This window comes from Protopterus annectens, chromosome 4.part0 (assembly GCF_019279795.1).
Source record: "Protopterus annectens isolate FY-2018-M chromosome 4.part0, PAN1.0, whole genome shotgun sequence".
Lineage (NCBI taxonomy): Eukaryota > Metazoa > Chordata > Ceratodontiformes > Protopteridae > Protopterus > Protopterus annectens.
In genome coordinates this window covers 552,756,700-552,776,604 of record NC_056733.1, presented here as the reverse complement: position 1 = coordinate 552,776,604, position 19,905 = coordinate 552,756,700, and the positions used below count along the sequence as shown (strand labels likewise).

At 37.1% G+C, this 19,905-nt stretch overlaps 1 protein-coding gene across 1 annotated transcript in view; it reads left to right on the top strand.

Moving 5' to 3' along the window:
- The window catches only part of GRK3 (G protein-coupled receptor kinase 3), a 2,112,642-nt gene that overhangs the window by 1,764,743 nt on the left and 327,994 nt on the right, over positions 1-19,905 (top strand). The window contains exons 15-16 of the mRNA XM_044068485.1: positions 5,842-5,942; positions 10,452-10,518. Coding sequence (XP_043924420.1) covers positions 5,842-5,942; positions 10,452-10,518 — 168 coding nt within the window. The remainder of the gene's footprint in view (positions 1-5,841; positions 5,943-10,451; positions 10,519-19,905) is intronic.

The window sequence follows — 19,905 nt, the reverse complement described above, 5'->3', positions numbered from 1 at the left end:
GAACCACAGTCTAGCACATGTGTGTTACCATATACACACACATAGAACTTGGCTAACAAGTATAGCCTCTGAAAGATAAATGCAATTTCAAAAAATTCCACCCTTCCAAGGTATCAGTTAGGTTCACCCCTAAGGACAATACAATAGGGCTCCTAGTTTTGGTTTTCATGGGCATTTTGTGTCTGGCTTCAATCAGAACTATAAAATCCAATCTTTATGGCCTAAACCAGATAATTTAATTTCAGACTATTTTTCAAAGTTAGCTAGACTGAGATTAACCTATTCTCTTCCAGTATCCTCTGTCACAATATATTCATTTCAACAGTTACAATTTAGTTTGACATACAGGTGTATTTCTTTTCTGTCTAGCAGGACCTACTATTGGTGCAATTTTAACACAAGCAGCGTTACAAATACATGTTTTACCCAAGCACCTCTACAAATCAGTTTGATATACAAATGACATATAATTATTAACAAAATTCCAGCTAGCTATGCTGGCATATGTGGCACATCCACTGCTCCACTTCTTCTGGGATAGCTGGCTATACCTCACATCATCACAAAAACAATTTTTGTTCTGTATAAACATTTCACAATACAAACTGTGTGTTATAAAGTAAAACATTTTCAACTATTACTGCTGTGATTAATATACTAAAGTAAGCAAGTTCTTTTTTTTCTTTTTTAGTTTTAAGAAATGTAGGCATTACAGTGTAAAAAGAAAAGAAAGGTTGGACAAAATCACCTTTAATTTAATATGCTGTAATCTTGGATTTATGATGTGGGTGATGAGGTGTAGGAGTGCTCAGATTATATCTGTAGAGTTGATATGATTTTTATTACTTTTGCATAGATAAATGTCTTGATTAAAGCCCTTGACTTCATCTAATACCATGTTTGATGTTGTATGCATATAAATGAGAGAAAAAATAATGTAATGAAAAATGTTCCTTTAGCAAACAAATGTTTAGTGTGAGAGGTCTGTAGTCAAGTGCAGATGCACATTTTATTCTTAGGTTTCAGTGGAGACAAGTTGCAATAAAACCCAGACCACTTTTTATGGCTAAAAGTTAATGTTTTCTGAGAACATACAAGCTGTTTTTCACATGTGGGAGAGGACCAAATATGAACAGACAGCAATTACTGTAAGTAGGTGACTAGGCTGTAACACGCATTTTATTATGGAAAACCTTCATTTTAGGTTAGGCTTTGCTGTGGGTGCAGCTGTCAGTTTGGGAAAATTGTTCCTATCAGGAGGGTTAAACTTCATTATATGCAGATATTACTTATAGGTGGGGACTGAAATTGGATTTGCAGCAGTGATGATATATCTGAGGGACCTAGAAGAGAGTATATAACAAAAGAGGGTAGATTTCTGAATCAGTTTATGAAAATATTTGGTATGTAAGATGTGAATTCAGTAGTAGGAACTTGGAGAGAGTTTACAAATTATTTCCCAAGGTACAATAATTGGGCTGGACTAGACAGAAATTGTATTTCACAGGAACATGTGCAATTAATTGAAACCTTCAACCTGTATTCAATAACAATTTCAGACCCTGTGCCAATAACAACTAAGATAAAAATGTAGGGTAATGAAGTAAAGATGAGACACTGGCACTTTTCCACCTACCTGTTAAAAAGAGAGAAAATGAAGGAATGGATAGTGGAAATTATTCATGAATTACTGGGGAGATAGAAAGTACTCCAGAAGTTATAGCTATTGAGTGGGACAAAATGAAAGTGGAATTTAAAAATAGGGTAGAAATAAAAGACAAAGAGATATGGTTAAGCAGTAATAGGAATTATTTAGAGGGACTGACAAGTGTTAAAGTATTTCAGAATATGGGAGTATGAAACAAAATAAGGGAGTTTCTGGATAACATGCATGACTTTAGAAAGATTGCGGTTAAGCAACTGTTTTGTAGTAATAACTCCAGAGCACAAAAACTTTTAGTACAATAACTTAGGCAATAGAAAGTGGTGAGAGTTATTGCCAAACCGAGGGAGCCTATAACAAAAAAAAAAAATAACCAGAGGTCCTTTAGCGGTATTAGAGATATTTTGGAAATTTTATGAAAATGTTTTATAAAGAAGAGAAATGTAGAAATTAAGAAAGAGCACAGATGGAAATATTTATGGAAGACTATGAGGCTCAACAATTAACAGTTAATACAGAGGGAGATTAGATAAAAATGGTGGTGTCAATCCATCTGCAGGAAATTTTCTAGGAATAGATGGCATTCTTTGGAAGTTTTGAAGCTAAGAGGGAAGAAAGTAATAAAGATCTGGAAGGTTTTGTTAAACAGTATTTTAAAAGGGGGGAAGCAGTAATATCCTGGAACATCCTCACACCAACATTTCTAACATCTCTGGGGCATATGGGAGTATATTTCCAGTGAGTTCTGATTAACCTTAAGTAAGTAATGGTTCTTAAGGATAAGCTCAGAAATAAATGGTATGATGATTGCAGATGTTTTGAGCGACAGCGTGTTTGATCAACATCTGTTCATTTGACTGCTTTTGGTTGACTAAACAGAAGTTTGACAGGTATGCCAGATCACACAGTTAGGGTATGTGAATATTCCTTTCCTCTTTTTTTGTGCAATCTTTAGGTTAGTATATATCTATATCTATCTATATATATATATATATATATATATATATATATATATATATATATATATATATATATATATTTATATATATATATATATATATATATATATATATATATATATATATATATATATATATATATATATATATATATATATATATATATATATATATATAATTATGCATCTATATATCTATATACCTATCTATATATATATATATATAAAATCATCTTTCGGCTGTTCCCATTAGGGGTCACCACAGCGGATCATCTGTTTCCATTTCTTCCTGTCCTATGCATCTTGCTGTGTCACACCAACCACCTGCATGTCCTCTCTCACCACATCCATAAACCTTATCTTAGGCCTTCCTCTTTTCCTGTTACCTGGTAGCTTCATCCTTAGCATCTTTTTCCCAATATACTCAGCATCCCTCCACAGGACATGTCCAAACCAACATAATTTTCTCTCTCCGGCTTTGTCTCCAAACCTTCCAACCTGTGCTGACCCTCTAATATACTTATTCCTAATCCTGTCCACCCTTGTCACACCCAGTGCAAATCTTAACATCTTTAACTCTGCCACATCCAGCTCTAACTCCTGCCTTTTTGTCAATGCCACTGTCTCCAACCCATATAACATAGCTGGTCGCACTACCCTCTTGTAGGCCTTCCCTTTCACTCTTACTGGTACTCGTCTGTCACAAATCACTCCTGACACTCTTCTCCACCCACTCCATCCTGCCTGTACTCTTTTCTTCACCTCACTTCCACACACACCATTACTCTGAACTACTGACCCCAAGTATTTAAACTCGTCCACCTTTCCCACCTCTACTCCTTGCATCCTCACCATTCCTCTATCCTCCCTCTCATTCACACACATATATTCTGTCTTAGTCCTGCTGACCTTCATTCCTCTTCTCTGTAGAGAATATCTCCACCTCTCCACGGTCTCCTCCACCTGTTCCCTACTCTCAGTACAGATCACAATGATATATATATATATATATATATATATATATATATATATATATATAAAGTTAACAGGGATTTTCAGTTTTGCATGCCCCGAGGTTGTTTCTTGGTGTATGCATAGTAGCAGGTCAACATTCTCATTTTCAGTGAACTGTGGTCTGTGTTTTGGACATTGACAAACATGAATCTTGACCAAAGTACATACAATCTGTATGATAGTTAGAAATGTATCATTCCACTTCTGAAATATCCATACCGTGCTCTTTTACCTATTCTTGCTGAGTGCCTGGAAAGGAGCCGGGTAGTCTTTCTATAATTTTACTGTAAAATAGAAACCTGTAAACCCACTGAAATATACATCATTTGAAATGCTGTTATCTCTTCCTTTTTTCTTTTGTTTTTCCATATTTATTACTTCCAGTTTTATTTGTATTTTCTTTCTCTTCACCCAGCAGTACTTGATTTATTAGCATTTCCTTTTGTTCTTCTCCTGATTCAGATTCTCCCTCTTCACCTTCTTCACTTAGTGGTGCTGTTTATCTGTTTTTTTTTGTCTTGCACTGTAATATTTTCTTTGTAAACCTTTATTTGTCTCATTCTTCTCCCTGCTATTTACATTTTCTGCTTCAGTCATCTCCCCATAATACTTTTTCCCACCAATATCTGCGGTTGTATTATCTCCATTATTGTCTTTCTTCTGAAATATTCTTTTCCTCTAACCTTTTCTTCACTAGTAAGAGATAGTCAAACCAAAACTGTCCAAATTAATTGCATTTTCAACATTTAGGGCTACAATTTTTTGTGGTATGTCCCCTTTCCCCACATTGACCAGATCTTCTTTTATTACAGTCTTGCACCAATTGTTTCTTATCTCCACAGATCCACATAAAGAAAACATACTTTAGTTTGACCTCAGTACCTCACTATTTTCCATTTTCCGTTCACTCTTATAACATTGGGAATATGCTGCATTTTCCCACATGCACATCCAATGTTATCCATATCTCCCATCCCTTTGTCAAAACTTTTTTTCATGATAGATTTTTTTCTCATGCACCTTATTATAAATTGAAAGAAGAAAATTATTTAACTCAATTTACTCTGTCAGATATGTTTTAAATTGTGCATTTATTTTCTTCCTTAACTGAAGTACAAAGTTCTGAAAAATATACTCATTCCGTGGTGCAAATGAGCTCTTTTTCTCCACTTCATTCATAAATGTTTCAAGCAAGTAAATTTGCAAAAGTTTTAAGTGCATTAATGCTTTTACATTCTTGTAAACCCCAACGGTCAAGTAATACTGTCCATTACTCCATACCTATTTATAATGTCAGTGTTCTTTGTTTTGATTATTTCCACTGGTCTTTTCTGGGTTTTGCTGTCCTTGCATCAGTTGTTGTCTTCTTTCAGCTTCAGCCACAGCATCCTTCTTTCCTTAGTTTATAATTCTTGCATATGGAAAAGTTGTTTTCTTTTACTGCTCACAACTTACTGTTGAAGGGGCATGCTTTTAAAACCAGCTAGTTGACTGACCAAGCATAACTGCAAACTGTTGTGAGCACCTTCTGTTAATTCAGCTCCTTTTCCTGATTCATTTGGCACCACCTCCTTTGTTACCCCTCCCAGAATGCCATCAACTCCAGTACTCCAACATACTTCATCAACACAAACTTGGCTTGAGATACTTCAATATTCTGCAATACTATACTCTTAGCCTGCTTTCTCCTTTCCTCTTCCATCTTGGAATTTTTCAAGTACTAGCTGGCATCCCTAGGGTGCCACCCAGTGTTCAAAAAGAGTAGAGGAAGTTCCCTTCAGGACTCTCCAGAAAATAGGCCAGTAGTCTAGTAGGACTAAACTGTCAAACAATAAAACAAAATAAATAAACAAATAAATAAATATCAGATCAAGTCATGGTTTGACTTTATGGTTTGGTATTTTCATAACTGACTGGAATCTGGAGCTATAGCATTAGAGATCATATTGAAGTACCTCTGGTACTTTAATTTCTTAGTTTACTAACATTTAAATTATGGTAAGCATTAGTACTTCGAATAGTTTGCGTTCTGTTAATTGTATTATAGCACTTGTATGAAAGCGTGTCAGTTTTGTTTTTTTTTCCTTTTTTGTGAAAAACAGAGACTGAAATTTGGAAGACAAATTCATGAGTGCATTGCACCTGCTGCCTTAAAGTGATACAGCCATTTTTCATTAATTGCACATCTACTCATTTCTCATTTCAGAATGTGGAGTTGCCAGATTCGTTTTCTTCAGAGCTGAAAGCTCTCTTGGAAGGCTTGCTGCAGAGAGATGTCAGTAAAAGACTTGGCTGCCTCGGTCAGGGGTAAGTCATGGGGCTACAGCTGCACTTTGTTAACCATATCTCTTGATTTATGAAGGTGTATCTTCAATGTATTACACTCCACACAAACAGTGAATGGCAGACCTTGACATTTCTGTACTACAAAGTAAGAACTGCTTACTTAGACACAATGAAACATTGAGTCCTAAGTTAAGTCGGAGCAGACTATTGCTTATTTCATGTAACCCGAGCTCACTTTTTCCTGGATGTTGTTTAAAACATAGTAAAACTATGACATTGTTTGTTTCATAAGGCATCAGTTCATGTTGTTTTAATATACCAATGCAGGACAGTTGATCTGAGATGCAGAATCAGCATTTTGCCATCTCCATGCCATTAGCATTCTCCTGCATTTATAACTCAGATGTAGGTGGTGAGCATAGCCAAGCTATGCATATCTAAATACCACTGTCTTGGATATGAAATGTTTGTTTTTCCAGTTTTTAAGTCCATGATCTCTTCAATACAGAATGCAACCCATTTCAACTTTTGTGAATCAATTACTTTAATACTAGTTTATACTTCATAAAAGGAGAGAAGAACATTTGCCATGGTCTGTGGTACAGGATATTTTAGGTTCCTGTAATGAAAGTTCTCTTAGTGAGGTCAGCAAGATAATACCATTGTTAAAAACATATGTCTAAATTATGGTTGTCTTTTTTGACTGTATTCATATTTTATTAATGTTGTAACTACACTTATTCTTTCTCTTGAGTTTACTGAGCTAATTTCAAAAAATACATGTCTGTTATTACATGTGGCTATCAAATGCCTTAGAAAGCTGCCACAGATCTAATTGGTTGTTCACTATTGTTACTGCATTATGAACGTTTTGATCTAAAGTGCCATAAACATGCAGATTAATTCTTGGAACTGGACCATTTGTTGCTGATCCACAATTAGGGGCTATTTATTACTGTCTCAACTAAAACTGACATAAATGGGAATTAACTAAAACCAGGACACAAAAAGGAATTTCATATGATTCTGCTATGTTAACATGAACAGATTTAATATCTAAATGTGCATACATTTCAACCTGGCCTTTAGTAAAAATGCTGCTAAATTTATTGTTAACAGATGTCATCTTATTGATCCACTAGAACATGGCATTGTAAAAATGTATTTTTACAAAAATTGCAGTAACTGTTTAGAACAAACATTTTGATTGTGTATGTGAAGATTGGGTGAAGATAGATGAAGGCTGCCAGCCTAGCCAGATAGAATTTTATAGATAATTCTGTCATTTGTAAATATTAATGTAAATCACAGGCTTGTTGTCTTAAATGGTAAAAATAGTGTTACATATGGAACTGCAAAAATGTGACAACAGTGCACTCTGCTGTAAGGAAGCTAAGTCAAGCATTTTGTGACTGTCTTTCATCTTTAAAGTTGGCTAAGGCCTACTAGGTGAAGGAGTTCTTGCTATTGTTTTAAGGCCTGAGTTATTAGCCAGAATTTGCATGCATAAATGTCCTTAATGGCTTTGCTTCCTGACCTGGTGTGAACTTACTAAAGAATGTAGCTTGTTAGCCTGGGAAACCCAGGAAAGTGTGAAGTATGATGTAATGTGAACCAGGAATGTGATTTTAAAAACAGAGAGAATCAGAGAGCATTAAGCATTTTGTCTTAACCATCCAACTCATCAGCACTATCATGCTCTATATGTGAGTTTATCTTAGACTTGTGTTTTCTCTTAGAAATAGCTAGAAACTAGACAGATTAGACTCAGTGTTTTTCTGTGATGTCAGAACTGTACTACTGAATTATTGTAAGTATTTCTGTGTGATCTCCGAACTCTTGACTAGCACTGTGTAGTAAAAAGCATTGACTTGTGTTTTTAATTATTTATTATTAATTATTTTAAAACCTTTCAACTGTGGCTGTTTTGTCCAGAGATAAGTTAAGCTGTAAGAGTACATTGCATGTATATAGTGATCCTGTACCAAGTCATTCGGATAAGCTTTGACTGTTTAGTTATACTACCAATTGGATAATAATATTGTACAGTAATAAGTGGACACCCTTTTAAGGGCCTTTGGGTAGCTGATAATTATTAGCTGGGTGGTGGCAGTGATTTCTACCATAGAGTCAGGGTAAAAGGGTCACAGCTGGAGAACCTGTGCCAGCCTTTCCCAAGAGTGTCTGTGTGATTGTATAAACTTATCTCAAAGTGCATGTGTGTGTGTGTGTGTGTGTGTGTGTGTGTGTGTGTGTGTGTGTGTGTGTGTGTGTGTGTGTGTGTGTGAGCTACTTGGGCAGGGACATGAAGCACTGGTTGGACAGAGAGGGTGCTGGAGGTTTTAGCTTGCCCAGCTAGGCTGAGATCTGGACCCTATAGCTGTGCCAGTGGGGAGTCTTATTGGGAATCTGGAGAGCAAGGGAGCGACCACCCCTGGACTGACTGTGATCTCTGTGTGCTCTTAAGGGAAATTGCACTTTACTGTGTGTATTTGTTATCCTTTTTTCCTATATGAGACGCCCCTCACTGGTGTTAGTGATGAGCATTGAGGGTCCTTGATTGCTGGGCCAGGGCAAGGGTGTCACAGTCTACACAAGATTAATATAAAAAACAAAAATGTTGATGTAAGCACTGCCAGCAGGAATCTGAAAAGATCAGGTGAATATCTCTCTCTTGTATTTTGTAATCACAATTTACTAGGATAACGTGTCATTGCATCAGTGGTATGGACTTATGATCAGCTTCAGGCAATATTAAAGGCTCCAACTGTATTGCATATTTGAGTTTTTCTTTTCCAGTTTATGTTGTATCTACCACCAAAAAAAAAAAAATACATGAGCTACTTTATCGCTTGAAAATCATGTTAAGCTTCTGGTATATAGTCACACCTGGTCCTGTTGGACAGTCTTAATTCAGGTCTTACAGCCTCCAATGAGGGGTGGTATGTACTATTACTTCCTACCTCATTTGCAGAAATATGTTATTTTCCACAAGCAGGCCCCACTCTGCTTTTACCTACTTAAATGTCATACATTGAGTAATCATGTGTTGCAATTTGTATGCAGAGTGTTAGGGAAATGCAGAAGCAAACTATTCACTTCTGTAAGCATGTGGGTCTTCAACACATCCCATGCCTACCCCGTAACTGTCCAGAATTTCACAGAATGTCCAGATTTTTGTCTCATGTTTTTGGTCTATTCCCCGTAAAAGTGCTGATTTTCTGGAAAATAATTCAAGATTGAAGCCACTAAATAAATATGAACACTTGAATTTCGGATTTCGTGTCCTTCAGAAATTTCCTGTTAATAAAAAATATGTTATTCTAGCAGCTCTCTCTCTCTGTCTCTTGCTAAGAGATTATTTAAATTTTGTTCCTATCTTTGGGCCTTTGTCCCAGTATTATTTTTGGTTTTGCCCAGATTTATTGTGCTAAAAGGTTGAAAGGTATGTCGCAAGCTGTTGTTTTAGCAGCATGCAGTAGATAGCAATCTGATTTACAGCATTCTGTCTCTCTGTTCTTAATGATGGTATGGTATCTATGCAAATGTTTACAGATTAGGGGATTCACAGAATCAGATGGGTATACATCACAAGTGCCAGAAATGCTTATACTGGTTGCACAGTTTTTTTTTTCTTAAACAGAACTCCCTATTAGGCATTGCCTTTGCTTAGGGGGAGGCATATATTGGCCAAGCACAATGGCTCCAGCTACTGAGTTCATAATACAAACAACAGAAAAGCATCTCAGAGGTTTGCATGGCATGGTGGATTTTGTTATCCCCAAAGGACTATGTGAAAACCTGACTTAGTAATAGAATACGTAGACAGCACATGTAAATGGATGAAATGCTGCTGCTATATGAGATGAGGACTGCTTATAGGATAGTCCATGGTCTCCCCCATCTGCTCATGTAAAGGCTTCCCTCTTTCATTGTCTAGGAAGGTCTGATGTCTTCCCCATCATTGACACTTCCAGTTTGTAATGGTCATACAAGCAGAACCCCGGTAGTCTGTTTTTGGTGCCCAGACACTGGAGCTGACTGTTACCTGATACTTTATTAGCTATTACTCATATAACCAGTCCCTGTCCTACAACAAAATTTAATACAATAACCCTCTCGCCTTAGTTCACCTCTTTGCATTTTTGTATGGTCGTGGTGAACCAATCTGAAAGCATTACAGTCTAGATTAGTATCTATAATGTGATACTTTTGTTTTATAACTGCTTCTTTTTTGGTTGTCTTATTGATTGGCTTAACACTACATACATCTGACCTATTCTTGTCTTCTTACTTCTATCCAAGAATAAATGCATAATCAAGTTGTATTATATGAATTAAGATTATGATCTCTTCTTGCAAACTGCTACACATTCAGCTCAGAGCAGCTAGGCTTCATTATTCTGGTCACTGCAGCTGATGACCTTGGTAATATCCTTTATTTGTTGGTGGCATTATGTGTTTTCCTTTCAGGTATAATTCAGACTGTATGCAATACATTATAGTAGCCCAATTTTCTTTTTCTTTCAGAGCACAGGAAGTAAAAGAACATCCTTTTTTCAAAGGCATCGATTGGCAGCAAGTTTATTTACAAAAGGTAATTCTCATCAGTTTGATGGACCTGCTTTATTACTGCATTACTGCAATGCAAAAATATCAGAACATTGTTTTAAAATATCAAGGTTCCCGCAAGAAGGAAACACTGAACAGTCTGTACAGTAAAGTACTGTGTCATCAGAAGTCTTTAAGTTGTTCTAAATCCCCCTTATTTTCCTAACACTTCATTCATCTCTGTTCAAAATGTCTTTGTTGCTCTTGGACAATTGATTGGAAAATATGCTTATGTAACTAATGCTTTTATAATGTGAATTTTAGCTTCCGTGACTGTCTTTTTTACAAGGCTATATTTGCCATGTTCTAATTCAGTCCTTTCTTGTTGTCCAGGATTTGAGTAATATAGAAAACAGCAAAGGGTGCATTCAGAAAAAATAGTGTAAGTTAACCAAATAAAGTTAGCAGCTGGGATATTTTTTCTTACCCATTCATTTTCTGAGTACTAGCTTGTTGAGTCCTTCTTTACTAAATAATATTTATTAATTATTAGCCATATACTTTGTGTTTTACTATGCACATTCACAATGGACTCTTGCAGAGTACTGTAGATATTGGGTGTATTACCTGTTATGTCACAATATAGGATGGAGGAAAACACTGTGCCCAGGGTTAAAATCAGTCTCTCATATTTCCTTCTATTTCACACAATTCAAGCCTGAGGAGAGACAGATTGTTAAAAAAAGAATCCATTTTTATAATATTTAGATTATATATTATATTATATATATTATATTATATTATTATATTATATATTATAATATAATATTATATTTAGAATTTGTAAGAATAAATGATCTTGTGCACTGTTTTGAGTTATTTGCATAATTTTTGTGATGCGCATTAATTTCTCAGCAGTTGTAAGCTGACCAGGAAGGCAGAATGTTGAAAGAAGATGGAGTGACCACTTAATGAATGGTGTCTACTTTATGCGCTTGAAACACAAAAAACCCGAATCCAAATAGTCCGACACATAAACAGCGAACCGCGAATATGTTGAACGTACTAAAGCACGAAATTTAAAACCTCAAACCATCATAGTCAGCCAACCCACCACCCGCAACACACTACCTACTCAAACACAATAAAAAAAACACATACATACACTAACCAAATCCCTACTTCTAACCCTAAATTAAAGCACCAAAACCATACTGCTAACCCTACACTAAACCCCACATACACAACAATCTATGCACTATCCTTAACCCCTCCCTAACCCTAAGGTCCGTAACTACCGCACACTTCTCCTACGGAGCTATACCCAAACAAACTAAATATTCCACACACATACACTTAACAAAACCTTACACTAAACCTTACATACATTACCTAAACAAAACCTTACATACACTACCTACCAATGCACTTACCTTTACCTTTCCCTAACCCTAAGGTCTGTAACTGTTGCACACTTACCTTACGGAGGTATATCGCAGATAGGCCAACTATGCAAATTTGATATTTCCACTTTTGCGGTTTCGTTTGTTCGACATATTCGCAGTTCGCTCTTTATGTGTCGCACTATTTGGATTCGGGTTTTTCAGCTTTCAAGCACATAAAGTAGACCCGATGAATGACTCAGTTATACGTGGAGCTGGGAGGAGTTTGCAACTAATACAGGTGTAACTTTATCTCTCTGACCCTGCAGAATATCTGAAATTGATATCAAATTTGCTGTACGTAATTAATGAACACCAGTGTTGGACACTTGAAGTTTACTTGAGTTCTGAAATAATTTTATGACTTGTCTGACTCGTTTGTGGTATGAATAACACATTGTATTAGTTGTATGGCAGGCATTTCTGTTGGAGAGTTATCTTTTCCAAGTGGAAAAGCACTCATGGGACCCCCCACAAGATTTAATTCTGATAGCGTGTACAATTCAAGTGGGGAAAAAAGTTTTGTCATGTGCAAAACGGCTAACTTGTTTTATTTAGCTTATGTGCTAAATGTAACAATCATTAAAGGCACATATTTAATTTTAGCAAAGGAAAAAAGTGTTAAGTGATGGACACTACAAATAAATTCCTTTCTATACTTGAACTGCCCACCAGCTGTGTATGCATAGTATGGGTCATTGGCACTATTTATTTATCTATTTCTAAGTAACTGAGTGTTTCTTTTCTTAAAAATTAATTAAAAGTAAACCCAGTGATATGCACACAGAGTGGCATTTTTCATCTCATTGTCTTCCTATGATTCATTTGAATAAAATTGAGCAAAAAGCCCAGGATTATTAGATAGCTTTGTGTAGAGCTAAGGACTGCTGTAGAGGTTGTGAGAACATGAGGAAAGTATTTTATTATCCTGGCAGGCAACCATAAATAGAATTGACAATTGTAGTCAGCAAATAAGGGGAATGCAGGCTGTCTCTGGCTCATTTTAAACAAGTAACCAACAAACTTGCAAGGTGTCCGGAATAAAACTAGTAAAACAATCCTGAATAAAACTAGTAAAACAACCCAGAATAAAACTATTAAAACAATTCAGAATAAAACTAGTAAAACAAGGTTATGTATAAATAGAAAGGGTTTTTAGAATATCAGGCTCATTTTTCTTTTAAGCCAGGCTTTGTATTTATATTTAGCTGTGCACATTTTTGAGATTGTGTTGTTTATTAACATTTAATTATTTAATTGATTGTTTTAATTGCTTGCAGTTAGAAATGATATATTTACATGTTTTTTGGCAATGAGTATCTTGTACTGTTCTGAGGAAGTCTTGTGGACGAAAGCGGTGATTAAAGGAAGAATATGCTAACACTTTTCTTCTCCTGTGGTCTCTCCTGTTGTGGCCTTGGTGTTTTTTGTTTTACTCATTTTAAAACCAAAAGCCTAAGGAAGCACTTGGAGTCAGTGTTGGCCCCTTAACTCCTCCCCGTTTCACTATGTATGCGAGGTTTCTAATACAGCTCCAGAAACCACCATTTTAAAATATCCGGTGCTTTCTGACCCAGTCGGCAGCCTGCTTTTATATCCCGGTATGTTATTTTCTCTGAAACCTGCTTTAAAAACATGCTAAGTCTCTGAATTTAATCAAATATGCTAAAAACAGTTTAAAATGTACTCGGACTATATTTAGAGTATTCTAGGCATGTTAGAAAACATTTTGTACTAACTAAGGCACTGTAATTAAGCTCTATGTGATTTTTATTGCAAGTGTAACTGAGGTTGTGTGAAAAGAACTGCTTTACTGAAATCTGTGCTGTTTGTGGATATAGATAGCTGATATCCAAGCCGCTTACTGTATGCCTGTTCCTAGTCTGATTTAGCTACTTGTTCACTTATGTATATACACAGGGTTGTTTTACAAGAGAAACAAAGCAGTTAGCTGTTGTCCTGTACCTTATATTAACAGTACATTATCAGATAAGGAAATGGTTTTGTACACAGGCTTGCAAAAATATTACTTGCATTATAGTGTGTTGTTAATGGTACTGTATAAAGTAAGTGATACTATATAAAGTAAAATCAACTCTAGAATTGTATCCTGTTTGCAGACCCATGCATTTAAAAAGAAGCAAATACTGTGTTTGTAGCTTTACGGAGCTGCTGATTACCATATAACTTATAGTTGTAGTGAATGTGGAAATGCTTGCTTGCTTGGTGACTAGTTATGTGTGCCAGTAAGGTTTTTACTCCTAATATATTTTGTTTTTAGGCAGACCCCCCTCAAACTATCTAAGTAAAAGAATCTCCTGCCTAAAGGACACTACCCTGAGAAACTGTACCCATAAGCAAGTTTCTGAAGTCCGACCTACAAGTGGATAAGGTTAATACCTTATACTGTACTAAAATCCAATGTACTGTATACTGCTGACCAGGGTCTAAAGGCACCTTTAGGCTCCCCCCATAGTAATTTGGCTCCCTCCATGTTTTTTAAATTAACTGGTTTGCCCCTAGAATCTTGTATCATTATTTCTTAACCTAAAATAAAACCCTGAATACTGGAATTTCACTCTGCTCTCCCACACATAGCCCTAAAAATTATACTCTAAACCAATACCCTGCAGCTAAAAAATACCCTGCAATTATATAAAATGCAGCTTAAACATAGTCTATAATTTGGTGCAAAAAACAGTTTAAAAATATAGCCCAAAAAGTCAGTTTAACATACAACCATACATACCAAAGCCTAAGGAAACACTTGGAGTCAGTGTTATCCCCGCCAAAGCCTAAGGAAATACTTGGAGTCACTGTTAGCCCTGCTCTGCTGCTCTTCCTGCCCCCAATTCCCACCCACCCCACTACTGCTAAAGTTAAACTAAATTTAGCTACTCCCCTCATGCTAAGTACCAATCAGTGCCTCATACATCACTAAACATCCCTCCCCCTTGACCCATTTCCTTCTCTTCCATTCTTCCACACCCTGCTAGCACAGTCAACCATCATAATTGGCCAGCCCCTCTTGCAAAATGCAAACAAGTAAAAAAATACTAATTACCTTACTGCCTCTACTATTTCTATTTTACCACCTTACTGCCTATGACCAAAAACTTGACCATGGTATTCTCTACCAAAATGGTCAAACAGCCACCCACAACTTCTCACATGAGACCACACACTTTACCATGCTCCACACACCCAATCTATCATCCCCAACAAAATATCACCCTTGTAAAACCACAAAACACAATCCTAAAGACAAAGACTATATTTTTATTTTATTTTATTTATTTATTTATTTAACATTTGTTGACCGGGAATGTCCGACTAGGTTCCACAGAGCCTGTTTTCAGCGGAGGCCCGGGGAGAAATGCTCCAGATGCATGTCTTTGGAATGTGGGAGGAAACCGGAGTACCCGGAGGAAACCCACGCGAACACAGGGAGAACATGCAAACTCCACACAGAAGGCACCCCAGCCGAGAATCGAACCGAAGAACCTCTTGCTGTGAGGTGACAATGTTAACCACTGCACCACTGCAAAACTCATCAACAAAATTCTAAAGCTTAGAGTATCTGTCACTGTAACCTTATAATACTTGGACATTCATCCCAACCCTGGCCCACCCACACCCAATAACCTTCACTCCCCTACCACAACCCCCACAGTCAAGCTACCCCTTTCTACTCCCACTAGTTCCCTCCTAGCATTTCACCTAAGTATTAGAAGTATTAACAATAAAATTCCCAATACCTACATGCCCTCCTAGCAACCCACTCCCCAGACATTATGTATCTCATGGAAACCTGGCTAAAACCAAATACTACTGATAATGAGATACTACCTCCAGACTATAACATACACCGACTAGACCGCACCACAAAAAAGGAGGTGGGATAGCAGTCCTTTACAAAAATACTCTGTTAATAGAGAAACCATTCAACCACCCCAATTCAATAATGCAGAACTCCTCATAACCAAACTACAGATTAACCATAACAAATGCTTGAACATCATCTGTGCATACATTCCACCAGGTAACAACATAAATACCCTAGATGATATCCTTTACTGGTTATCCACTACCTATCCCCAAGAAACCATAGTTCATGGCGACTTCAATACCGATTGGTACTCCTGCTCCTCTGAACCCCCCATCACCCCTATAAACTTATCTGGGTTTAAACAGACCATAACCTCTCCCACTAGGACAAACAAACCCACCAACAGGGAAAGTATCCTAGACTGGATACTAGTCATCAACCAACCTCAACTGTACACAGCTGGGACTCTCCCTGATGACCTTAGTGACCATGTAATAACCTATATCATAAAACATAAGGCAGGAAACACCTACCAGACCAAATATAAAACACTTAGAAACAGGAAAAACTTTGACCCTGTTATTTTTCTAAATGAACTAAAAGCAGTTGACTGGTCAAAACTAAAAAGCTACCATTAGAAGAGGCCATAGCTTACTTTAACACTAAATTTCTAAGTATCCTTGATTCCCATGCTCCGGCACGTACAATAAACTCTAGATCAAACACAGCACCATGGCTCACAAAAGATACCAAATCAAAAATCAAAACTAGAAACAGAGCCTGTGCCAGCTGGAGATCAACTAAAGCCCCACTTGACCATTTAAAATATCGCCAACTCAGGAATGAAACAAAAAAATCTATTTTACTAGATAAAAAAAAGCTTCCACCAAAATCTCCTACAAAAACACCAAAACAACCCTCAAAAGTTCTGGGCAGGCTTAAATCAACTTCTTCATCCAGGTCATTCTACTACCCCAACCCCAGCTAACCACACCCATAGTTCTCCAGAGACCATAGCTGGCACTTATAATAACTTTTTCACTGAAACAGTCCAATCCCTGGCAAATCAACTAACCCCCACAAACTTAAACGCCACCTCTAATCTACCCACTAATCATCCCCAATTTAGTTTCCAACCCATATCTACTAGTTTAATCAAAACACTTATAAAAAAAAACTAATACCTACCACCCTCTCTGCTGACCTCCTCCCTGCAGAGTACCTACAAATAGCTGCAGATGTCATTGCATATCCCATATCTATCCTGATCAACAGAACCTTATCCGAAAGCACCATCCCCTCCCTCTGGAAAATATCCCACATCATCCCACTCCATAAAGGTGGAAGTTCTACAGAACTATCCAACTACAGACCCATTGCCATTCTTTCCCCACTAGCCAAAATAATGGAGAAATGTGTACACAAGCAACGAATGCAATACATTGCACAGAATAACTTACTATCCAACTACTAGCATGGTTTCAGGCCTCACCATAGCACCACCTTGGCCCGCCTTTCCTTTACTAATGCCATAAACCAAAACAGGAATAACAATAGGCTATCCTTTGCCCTCTTTCTTGCTCTATCAAAAGCCTTTGACATCATCAACCATGAACTTCTCATTCTTTCTCTAAAGTCAGTTTCCCTCAATAAGCATGCAATCCAATGATTCCAGTCCTACCTGACTGGTAGACAGATAACAGGCGGTATTATGGCAGGGAAAACTGTCCAGCCAGCTATGTCTCACACTTGGTGTCCCTTAAGGGTCCATACTAGGTCCACTACTCTTCTCTATTTTCATCAATAACCTTCACACTGCTATCCCTAAAGCTACCTGCATTCAGTATGCAGATGATTCCACTCTGATCTGCTCTGCCACTTCCCCATCTGAACTGCAAATCTTAACCCAAAATACGTTTATCACTATTGAAAACTGGCTCGCCAACCAACGCCTACTGCTGAACCCCAATACAACTAAACTTCTACTATTCAACCCCATTAGTAGATCCACCACACTCACATTCTCTGTCAAATCTAACAATGGTATCACTATCTCCCCAGATACCCATGCCAAGCTTCTAGGGGTTATCATAGATAATAATCTTAAATTTGACCTACAGGTCACCAAAACCATACAGGCCATCAATAAGAAGCTTGGATCACTGTATAGAAGCAAGACAATTTTAACCCCACTGGCTAGAGCTGCAATTGCCTGGTCTCACCTACTCTCTTCTCTTACATATGCCTCACCTGTACTCTCAAACCTCAACAAATCTGAACTGTGTAAGCTCTCCCATAGCTATAACCGTATTGCCAGATTTGCCACTGGCTCCACCTATAGAACCCATCACTGCCAGAACCTGAAACAACTAGAGTGCTAAAACTGCCCAGCTTAATTCAATTCAATCAACTCTTAATAGCACACAAAATTCTATATCACCCTTAGGATACCCCCTCACTTATAAATATTATTAAGCCCTATAGCAACTTGAGATCCCTACGATCAGCCAACAAACTACTAGTCCTAACCCACAAAGTTAATAACTCTGCTGGTGAATCCCTGTTTGCCAACTTTGTTGGCAAAATCTGGAATTAGTTGCCAAACTATAAAACCCTTCAATCCTCCATACGTCTCTTCAAAAAGAGCCTCAAACAATATTTCAAAGTGAACTGGCTTTGCCAATGTACCAACCTAGATTAAGTTATAAGCTGAAATCATATCTGTAAATATCATAACATTAATCACTTAACCAAGCTCTGTTTCCAATCTGATGTCTTTTTGCTTTTAACTGTGTCAGACCATGAGAATTGTGAGTCCCTATTGGAGACATTACTAAACCATTGTACAAAACACATTGTCTTATATTTTCTAATGTTATCTAACTTGTTGTGTAATCTGTATAATATTGTCTATTGGAGCTTTTCTCCCTGGCCTCCACTGAAAATGGACATGTATCCAGTCGGTCTATCTCAGTAAACAAATGTAAAATAAAATAAATAAATAAATAAATAAACAAGGCTGCAGGAAGAGGGTCATCCATTTAAAAGTAATTGCATGGCTAGTGTAGGTAGTTGTCCTTTCAGTTGTTTTGAGACTGCAGTCTGAAGAAGTAGGTTTCACTGTTCTGGAGCTTGCTAGGTCTTTGCATGTGCAGTAAACCGGACTGTATTACTTCCTAGCTGCTGCTGGTGAGCGATTACTGTCCTTGATTTTACCTTGTGTTTTTTTGTCTAGCTTTTGGAAAATACTTGTGTATGTGTATCAACCTATATCTATCTAAATATGTATGTGTGTGTGTGTGTGTGTGTGTGTGTGTGTGTGTGTGTGTGTGTGTGTGTGTGTGTGTGTGTGTGTGTGTGTGTGTGTGTGTGTGTGTGTGTGTGTGAGTGTATATTGAGATGTCATATGTTTGGAATATGATGACTAAGCCTTTTAATGTGACTAATGCCTTTGAAATTTTCACATTAATTTAGTAATGCCTTTGATTGTTTTAGCTAGAATAATGGAAAACTTATTATCTGGTTTGTGTAAAAAGCTGAAGCCTGAATCAAGTGAAGTCATGAAATTTTTTTTTGAACTGATGTATTGGGAGGTAGAACAGAGGTTGTACCCAAAAGTTAATGGTTCCTGGAGATGGATGTCATTGTCAATGCACCTTGCTGAGGTAGCCTGAAGAAAGACCCGACAAAACTATTGTGGATCTATAAGGATGGCCTAGCATAGCCAAGGTCTGCAGTCATGACCCTTTTTATACAGCCCCATTGTTAGTCATGCGAGACTGAGCTTATGTGGCATATATACACTACTTGGTAGTAACCTGATTAAAGTGTAGCTATCATTCTAAGCCTTTTGGTTTAAGCACTTGGGCTTCAGACTAGTTGTTTTACATTAAGAATGTTTGTGGTCTGCATTGTCGTGGCAGGACAAGTAGCTTACATCCTTCTAAGTTGGGAATTGCTGATTGAAGGCTCAGTGTCTGTTATTCTAAAAGTATATTAGTTCTGGTTTAAATACTTGGGCTTCAGGCCAGTCACTTTACATTAAGAAGGTTTGCGGTCTGCACTCTTTTGGGAGGAGAGGCTGGACTCTCCCCTTCTGAGCTGGGAATTTCTGGTTAGAGGCTTATAGTGCCTGCATATTTGTACTGTTTCTTACTGAAAT